Below are 10,032 nucleotides of genomic sequence, written 5' to 3'. Positions count from 1 at the left end.
TTTAAAGTCACTTTAAGCACCTTCTAAACCTCATTTTGCATCGTCTCATTCTCTTTAAAGTCACCTTAAGCACCTTCTAAACACCATTTTGCATCGTCTCATTCTCTTTAAAGTCACTTTAAGCACCTTCTAAACCTCATTTTGCATCGTCTCATTCTCTTTAAAGTCACCTTAAGCACCTTCTAAACACCATTTTGCATCGTCTCATTCTCTTTAAAGTCACTTTAAGCACCTTCTAAACCTCATTTTGCATCGTCTCATTCTCTTTAAAGTCACTTTAAGCACCTTCTAAACCTCATTTTGCATCGTCTCATTCTCTTTAAAGTCACCTTAAGCACCTTCTAAACACCATTTTGCATCGTCTCATTCTCTTTAAAGTCACTTTAAGCACCTTCTAAACCTCATTTTGCATCGTCTCATTCTCTTTAAAGTCACTTTAAGCACCTTCTAAACACCATTTTGCATCGTCTCATTCTCTTTAAAGTCACTTTAAGCACCTTCTAAACCTCATTTTGCATCGTCTCATTCTCTTTAAAGTCACCTTAAGCACGTTCTAAACACCATTTTGCATCGTCTCATTCTCTTTAAAGTCACTTTAAGCACCTTCTAAACCTCATTTTGCATCGTGTCATTCTCTTTAAAGTCACTTTAAGCACCTTTTAAACACCATTTTGCATCGTCTAATTCTCTTTAAAGTCACTTTAAGCACCTTCTAAACCTCATTTTGCATCGTCTCATTCTCTTTAAAGTCACTTTAAGCACCTTCTAAACACCATTTTGCATCGTCTCATTCTCTTTAAAGTCACTTTAAGCACCTTCTAAACCTCATTTTGCATCGTCTCATTCTCTTTAAAGTCACCTTAAGCACCTTCTAAACACCATTTTGCATCGTCTCATTCTCTTTAAAGTCACTTTAAGCACCTTCTAAACCTCATTTTGCATCGTCTCATTCTCTTTAAAGTCACCTTAAGCACCTTCTAAACACCATTTTGCATCGTCTCATTCTCTTTAAAGTCACTTTAAGCACCTTCTTAACCTCATTTTGCATCGTCTCATTCTCTTTAAAGTCACTTTAAGCACCTTCTAAACCTCATTTTGCATCGTCTCATTCTCTTTAAAGTCACTTTAAGCACCTTCTAAACACCATTTTGCATCGTCTCATTCTCTTTAAAGTCACTTTAAGCACCTTCTAAACACCATTTTGCATCGTCTCATTCTCTTTAAAGTCACTTTAAGCACCTTCTAAACCTCATTTTGCATCGTCTCATTCTCTTTAAAGTCACCTTAAGCACCTTCTAAACACCATTTTGCATCGTCTCATTCTCTTTAAAGTCACTTTAAGCACCTTCTAAACCTCATTTTGCATCGTCTCATTCTCTTTAAAGTCACCTTAAGCACCTTCTAAACACCATTTTGCATCGTCTCATTCTCTTTAAAGTCACTTTAAGCACCTTCTAAACCTCATTTTGCATCGTCTCATTCTCTTTAAAGTCACTGATCAGGCAAAAATTGACACTCAAACACGTAAACAAAAACATAGGCAATTATGGCAATTACGGCCATAATTGATTTATAGGGCCGAACCCGTTACGTCAAAAAGGGGAACTAAAAGGGAGTTACAAAAAGGTTATAAAAGATAGTTGCAATAAAGCAAAACTCTCTCTTCCACCAAAAATCACCCGGGTAATTATAAAACGCAGCTGAAGCCATCCGAAACATACCCCGAAAGAAAACTCGCGCAAGAACATTGGTGCCGTGACCAGGATTCTTGAAATACGAACGTTGGTTAATTTTATCTTCGCGATTTCGGGCCGTTTTCATTGCGCGATACCATAAACGCTACGTACGCCGTTTTTCGATTCAAAATGCCCGCGGAACCCATCATCCTTTCGTCGAGAAGAGCGATCCTTCTCGTTTCACTCAGCCGTTACGAAAGCTTCGTTCGCGATTTTCAACAAGACCGTGATCTTGTTGAAGTAGAAGCCAGAATATCCAAGTTCGAAAGGTTATGTGAAGATCTTGAAAAGCTGCAGCAGGAGCTTGAAGACGGAGCTACAACCGAAGAGGAGGTCAAGCAAAATGAAGCTCTTCGCGCCGATTTCGAGCCTCGTTTGATACGGGTGGAAGCAGAACTGAAGGCAAAAAGACCCTCACAAGGCTCGTCATTTAATGCCACCGGTAATTCCTTGGCTGGTATTAAACTTCCGACCATATCACTGCCTCAGTTTCATGGAGATTACATGGAATGGCTTACGTTTCGGGACACGTTCGAGTGTCTGATTCACGACAACCGTGATCTTCCCGCCATCCAAAAGTTTCATTACTTGCGCGCAGCGATTAAGGGTGAAGCAGCACAAGTGATAGAAGCGATCACTATTAGCGCGGCAAATTACGAGATAGCGTGGCAGGCATTAACGGCGCGCTACTCCAACGAATATTTATTGAAAAAACGTCACTTGCAAGCACTGTTCACTATGACGCCCGCGAAAAGGGAAACCGCGACCGCACTGCACCTCTTAGTGGACGAGTTCGAACGGCACAAGAAAACCCTTGACCATCTTGGGGAAAGGACGGATACATGGGGAGTTTTGCTGGAACACTTGTTGTGCACCAAGTTGCCAACAAGCACACTGAGGGACTGGGAGGAGCACGCATCAAACGAAGAAAGCCCGACGTATGCTAGCCTGATTGTTTTCTTGCAGCGCCGTATGCGAGTGCTTGAAACGCTATCGGTGAACAAGGAGCAGGATGTCAGTTTTAGCGAAGCGCAACATCATACAAAACGGATGCCACCCACGCGGCTAGGAAGCTTTGCAGCGGCATCAAATGCTGTACGCAAATGCTCTCTGTGCGATTCAGAGCATTTTCTTGCAAAGTGTTCCCGATTCATTGCATTGAGCCCGAACGAACGCCATCGCACCGTAATGAACGCACGATTATGTTTGAATTGCCTTCGAGACAATCACCGCGCCCGCGACTGCACTTCGCAGTACAAATGCCGCCACTGTAATTCACAACACCACACTATGTTGCACTCACACACGTCACAGGATCACTCTGCCGGAACATTCTCCACTGCCATGCCAGCTGCGAGCATTGGACCAGCCACTAACGATCACACGGCAAATCTTCAGCGAACTTTCGCAGCAGCAATGGAGCGAGCACCAACGCAGGTTTTGCTCCAAACTGCCATCATCAATATAGTTGATTCTTTCGGATTAGTTCATCCAGCTCGAGCACTTTTGGACAGTGCCTCGCAGCCTGATATGATAAGCAGTCAGCTCGCTCATCGACTGAGGCTAAAAAGAAAGAAGGTTAATGTTATGCTGCAGGGTGCAGGCCAATCTACCCGTCCGCTGAAAGAATCCGTTCACGCGAAGATTGCCTCACGAACGAAACAGTTTGAAGTGGGTGTCGAATTTTTGATTGTCGACAAGTTGATGGCTAATCTGCCGCTGCGGGACGTTAACACGACGAGCTGGAACATCCCGTCCGAGCTGATCCTAGCCGATCCAGAGTTCTACAAATCTTCGGCAATCGACATTATTCTTGGCGCTCGACATTATGCTGCTTTCTTCGAAGGTAGCGCCCAGCTCAAACTAGCACCTACCCTTCCAACGCTGCAGGAAAGCGTATTCGGATGGGTCGTCACTGGTTCGATTGGATCGCCAGAGCCTTCGGAAGGCACTTCTAATGTTGCTCACACGACAGCTGTAATTTGTATGACAACTCTAGAAGAATCCATCGAGCGGTTTTGGAAATCAGAAGAGTTATGGTTCAACGATGGCTACTCACCCGAAGAACGCCAATGTGAGGCTATTTACCGAAACACAACCCAGCGGGATCCATCGGGTCGATACATAGTTCGTCTTCCGAAGCAACCAGATTTCTTTGACAAACTTGGACTGTCAAGGGATATGGCTTTGCACCGCTTCATACTTCTCGAAAGAAGACTCCAACGTGATCCAGACCTAAAAGAAGAATACCACAAGTTCATGAAAGAGTACTTGGAACTGGGGCACATGACTCCCACGTCTCCAGCAGACAATGATCACGGGTATTACTTACCGCACCATCCCGTTTTGAAAGAATCTAGTACGACGACAAAGCTCCGGGTCGTTTTCGACGGATCAGCGAAGACATCTACTGGATATTCGCTAAACGATGCATTGCGTGTCGGTCCAGTAGTGCAAGACCAGTTGCTGGATATAATTCTTCGTTTTCGCACCTACAAAGTAGCGCTCGTTGGTGACATCGCGAAAATGTACAGGCAGATAGAAGTCCATCCTGATGACCGTCGGTTTCAACGCGTGTTGTTTCGATTCTCACCGGATGCTTCAGTGGAGACTTACGAGCTGAATACGGTGACCTACGGGCTTGCTCCATCTTCTTTTTTGGCTACGCGTACGTTGCTGCAGTTGGCCGAGGATGAAGGCACGAACTTTCCGCATGCTGCACAAGCTTTGGTTCAAAATTTCTACGTGGACGACTTCATCGGTGGTGCTGATTCAGAGGAGCAAGCAAAGCAGCTACGAGAGGAGCTCGATGAATTGTTAAAAAAGGGTGGATTCTCTCTGCGAAAATGGACCTCTAGTAAGTTGGCCGTGCTCTCTGGTTTGACGGAGGATCAGATCGGAACGCAGTCAACGCTTCAATTTATGCCCGACGAGAAGATAAAGGCACTCGGTATCGCTTGGGAGCCCGAAGCTGACGTTTTATCCTTCGAGTCGCGGATCGACGCCGACACTAGCTACCCCACAATGCGGTTAATATTCTCTGGCATCTCCCGAATGTTCGATCCGATAGGATTGATATCGCCGATCATCATTCGCGCTAAGTTGCTGATGCAGGAATTGTGGGTGCAGAAGCCTGGCTGGGATAATCCTGTTTCTGACAGCATCTATAAAAAGTGGACATCCATTAAATCCGACTGGCCAATTATTTCCGGTTATAAAAGTGATCGCTACGCTCTCTTACCTGATTCTCGCGTTCAGTTACATACGTTTTGTGATGCCTCTGAAGCCGCGTTCGGTGCATGTATTTACTCGCGTTGTGAAAACAAACAAGGACACGTACGAATCTCGCTATTAGCATCGAAGTCACGTTTAGCACCACTAAAACGGGTTACATTACCGCGATTAGAACTTAATGCAGCCGTTACAGGAGCGCATTTATACGATCGTGTGAAGCAGGCGATGGGACTCGAATCAGCGGAGTCATATTTTTGGTCCGACTCGACAGTTACGCTGCATTGGCTGAGTTCACCGCCCAACAATTGGAAAACGTATGTAGGCAATCGCGTCGCGGAGGTACAAGCCTACTCACATCTCCATCCCTGGAAACACATTGCGGGATGTTCGAATCCTGCTGACTTGGTATCACGAGGCGTGACCGCAGCAGATTTCGTGAAAAGTGCACTGTGGAGCAGCGGTCCAGAGTGGTTAATTCGTCCAGCGTCTGAATGGCCAAATTCAACACCAACGGTTGCGGATGGTGCCGAGCTAGAGATTCGTCAAGTGAGTGCAGCGGTTGCCGTCATCGAGACAGTGCATCCTTGGTTCGAGCGGTACTCATCATACACCAAGCTTCTACGCGTCATTGGGTATTGCCTTAGATTCGTGCGCAATGCTAAGGAGAAGTGCCGTACTCGCCGCGATCCATTGGAGCCCCCAGCGTCATCAACTATCACTCCGGACCTCATGGAAGCTGCTAAAACTGTGCTATGCAAGCTGGCACAGCAAGACGCATTTCCAACGGAGCTCGAGCGGTTGAGGAAGCGTGAGGTGGTTCCAAAGCGCTCACCACTTAGACGTCTGAGCCCGTTCATCGACAGCGAAGGAGTTATGAGAGTAGGAGGGCGCCTCAAGCTCTCACAACTGCCTTATCAATCGAAACATCCAATTCTTCTGCCCAAGAAGCACATCTTCGCACGCCGCATCGCAGAGCACCTTCATAGAGAACTCATACATGGTGGCGGAAGATTGCTGCTTTCCCAGATTCGCGAAGAATTTTGGCCACTCGACGGACGACATCTGGTGAAAAGCGTCGTTAGGCACTGCTTACGATGCATTCGCCAACAGCCCATACTTGCGCAGCAACAAATCGGGCAGTTACCATCATCGCGGATCACACCGAATCGACCGTTCGCGACCATCGGAGTGGACTATGCTGGGCCGATCTACCTACGACCGATCCACAAACGAGCAGAGCCCGCCAAAGCATACCTCTGCGTATTTGTTTGCTTTGCTACGAAGGCTGTTCACCTGGAACTAGTGGGTGATTTGACCACTGCTGGTTTCCTAGCATCACTTCGACGGTTTGCATCGCGCCGAGGACGTCCGTCCCATATCTACTCGGACAACGGTAAAAACTTCGAAGGCGCAGCCCGGGAGCTTAGTGAGCTATTCGAGATGCTCCATGATCAGGAGCAAAGTAACATCATCGTTTCGACTTGTGCTGATATGGGCATCACTTGGCACTTCAGTCCACCAAGGGCTCCACACTTTGGCGGATTGTGGGAAGCTGCAGTGAAGACCGCCAAAAGACACCTGTTTCGCCAGCTGGGCAGCACGAGACTGCCTTATGAAGGATACATCACTGTGCTGCACCAAATAGAGGCAGCAATGAATTCGCGTCCGCTGTTACCTATGTCGGACGACCCCAACGATTTAGCCGCTTTAACACCTGCACATTTTCTTATAGGCACATCCATGAACGCCATCCCCGAGCCGGACTATTCAAACCGAAAGACGTACACCCTGAGCGAGTGGCAGAAGTGGCAACTGCTCGTCCAGCGCTTCTGGAAACATTGGGCCAGCGAGTATCTACAAGAGATGCAAAGGGATACGATGAAGACCTGCAGCAATTCAGATTTCGCACCTGGCAGACTGGCAATCCTGATGGACGAGGCTCTTCCTACAACACAATGGCCACTCGCGCGGATAGTTGAGACGCACCCCGGCACGGATAGTTTGACACGTGTGGTAACATTAAGAACTGCAAAGGGAATTTCGGTTAGGCCAATCGCTAAAATTTGCTTGCTACCGGAGGCAACAAACTGAGCTTATCACCACGTGGAGAATAATTGTTGACGAGTGTCAAGGGGGCGGAGGATGATCAGGCAAAAATTGACATTCAAACACGTAAACAAAAACATAGGCAATTATGGCAATTACGGCCATAATTGATTTATAGGGCCGAACCCGTTACGTCAAAAAGGGGAACTAAAAGGGAGTTACAAAAAGGTTATAAAAGATAGTTGCAATAAAGCAAAACTCTCTCTTCCACCAAAAATCACCCGGGTAATTATAAAACGCAGCTGAAGCCATCCGAAACATACCCCGAAAGAAAACTCGCGCAAGAACAGTCACTTTAAGCACCTTCTAAACCTCATTTTGCATCGTCTCATTCTCTTTAAAGTCACCTTAAGCACCTTCTAAACCTCATTTTGCATCGTCTCATTCTCTTTAAAGTCACTTTAAGCACCTTCTTAACACCATTTTGCATCGTCTCATTCTCTCTAACGTCACTTTAAGCACCTTCTAAACACCATTTTGCATCGTCTCATTCTCTTTAAAGTCACTTTAAGCACCTTCTAAACCTCATTTCGCATCGTCTCATTCTCTTTAAAGTCACTTTAAGCACCTTCTAAACCTCATTTTGCATCGTCTCATTCTCTTTAAAGTCACTTTAAGCACCTTCTTAACACCATTTTGCATCGTCTCATTCTCTTTAAAATCACTTTAAGCACCTTCTAAACACCATTTTGCATCGTCTCATTCTCTTTAAAGTCACTTTAAGCACCTTCTAAACACCATTTTGCATCGTCTCATTCTCTTTAAAGTCACTTTAAGCACCTACTAAACACCATTTTGATTCTTCTCATTCTCTTTAAAGTCACTTTAAGCACCTTCTAAACCTCATTTTGCATCGTCTCATTCTCTTTAAAGTCACTTTAAGCACCTTCTAAACCTCATTTTGCATCGTCTCATTCTCTTTAAAGTCTCTTTAAGCACCTTCTAAACCTCAATTTGCATCGTCTCATTCTCTTTAAAGTCACTTTAAGCACCTTCTAAACCTCATTTTGCATCGTCTCATTCTCTTTAAAGTCACTTTAAGCATCTTCTAAACCTCATTTTGCATTGTCTCATTCTCTTTAAAGTCACTTTAAGCACCTTCTAAATACCATTTTGCATCGTCTCATTCTCTTTAAAGTCACTTTAAGCACCTTCTAAACACCATTCTGCATCGTCTCATTCTCTCTAAAGTCACTTTAAGCACCTTCTAAACCTCATTTTGCATCGTCTCATTCTCTTTAAAGTCACTTTAAGCACCTTCTAAACCTCATTTTGCATCGTCTCATTCTCTTTAATGTCACTTTAAGCACCTTCTAAACCTCATTTTGCATCGTCTCATTCTCTTTAAAGTCATTTTAAGCACCTTCTAAACCTCATTTTGCATCGTCTGATTCTCTTGAAAGTCACTTTAAGCACCTTCTAAACCTCATTTTGCATCGTCTCATTCTCTTTAAAGTCACTTTAAGCACCTTCTAAACCTCATTTTGCATCGTCTCATTCTCTTTAAAGTCACTTTAAGCACCTTCTAAACACCATTTTGCATCGTCTCATTCTCTTTAAAGTCACTTTAAGCACCTTCTAAACCTCATTTTGCATCGTCTCATTCTCTTTAAAGTCACTTTAAGCACCTTCTAAACCTCATTTTGCATCGTCTCATTCTCTCTAACGTCACTTTAAGCACCTTCTAAACACCATTTTGCATCGTCTCATTCTCTTTAAAGTCACTTTAAGCACCTTCTGAACACCATTTTGCATCGTCTCATTCTCTTTAAAGTCACTTTAAGCACCTTCTAAACCTCATTTTGTATCGTCTCATTCTCTTTAAAGTCTCTTTAAGCACCTTCTAAACCTCAATTTGCATCGTCTCATTCTCTTTAAAGTCACTTTAAGCACCTTCTAAACCTCATTTTGCATCGTCTCATTCTCTTTAAAGTCACTTTAAGCATCTTCTAAACCTCATTTTGCATTGTCTCATTCTCTTTAAAGTCACTTTAAGCACCTTCTAAATACCATTTTGCATCGTCTCATTCTCTTTAAAGTCACTTTAAGCACCTTCTAAACACCATTCTGCATCGTCTCATTCTCTCTAAAGTCACTTTAAGCACCTTCTAAACCTCATTTTGCATCGTCTCATTCTCTTTAAAGTCACTTTAAGCACCTTCTAAACCTCATTTTGCATCGTCTCATTCTCTTTAATGTCACTTTAAGCACCTTCTAAACCTCATTTTGCATCGTCTCATTCTCTTTAAAGTCATTTTTAGCACCTTCTAAACCTCATTTTGCATCGTCTGATTCTCTTGAAAGTCACTTTAAGCACCTTCTAAACCTCATTTTGCATCGTCTCATTCTCTTTAAAGTCACTTTAAGCACCTTCTAAACCTCATTTTGCATCGTCTCATTCTCTTTAAAGTCACTTTAAGCACCTTCTAAACCTCATTTTGCATCGTCTCATTCTCTTTAAAGTCACTTTAAGCACCTTCTAAACACCATTTTGCATCGTCTCATTCTCTTTAAAGTCACTTTAAGCACCTTCTAAACCTCATTTTGCATCGTCTCATTCTCTTTAAAGTCACTTTAAGCACCTTCTAAACCTCATTTTGCATCGTCTCATTCTCTCTAACGTCACTTAAAGCACCTTCTAAACACCATTTTGCATCGTCTCATTCTCTTTAAAGTCACTTTAAGCACCTTCTGAACACCATTTTGCATCGTCTCATTCTCTTTAAAGTCACTTTAAGCACCTTCTAAACCTCATTTTGCATCGTCTCATTCTCTTTAAAGTCGCTTTAAGCACCTTCTAAACACCATTTTGCATCGTCTCATTCTCTTTAGAGTCACTTTAAGCACCTTCTAAACACCATTTTGCATCGTCTCATTCTCTTTAAAGTCACTTTAAGCTCCTTTTAAACACCATTTTGCATCGTCTCATTCTCTTTAAAGTCACTTTAAGCACCTT

At 43.8% G+C, this 10,032-nt stretch overlaps 1 protein-coding gene across 1 annotated transcript; it reads left to right on the top strand.

Annotated features, from left to right (window-relative positions):
- Positions 1-1,865: 1,865 nt before the first annotated feature.
- Positions 1,866-6,983, top strand: LOC131292787 (uncharacterized; the record flags this gene model as incomplete). Its single annotated transcript, XM_058320870.1, has 2 exons — positions 1,866-2,750; positions 3,051-6,983. Coding segments are annotated over exons 1-2 (4,818 nt in total), but the record flags the coding sequence as incomplete, so codon positions are not given.
- Positions 6,984-10,032: the final 3,049 nt, after the last annotated feature.

The sequence above is a fragment of the Anopheles ziemanni genome, unplaced genomic scaffold (assembly GCF_943734765.1).
Source record: "Anopheles ziemanni unplaced genomic scaffold, idAnoZiCoDA_A2_x.2 U_18, whole genome shotgun sequence".
In the NCBI taxonomy this organism is placed as follows: domain Eukaryota; kingdom Metazoa; phylum Arthropoda; class Insecta; order Diptera; family Culicidae; genus Anopheles; species Anopheles ziemanni.
The sequence above is the reverse complement of the archived record's forward strand: the minus strand, read 5'-3'. Positions and strand labels throughout refer to the sequence as shown.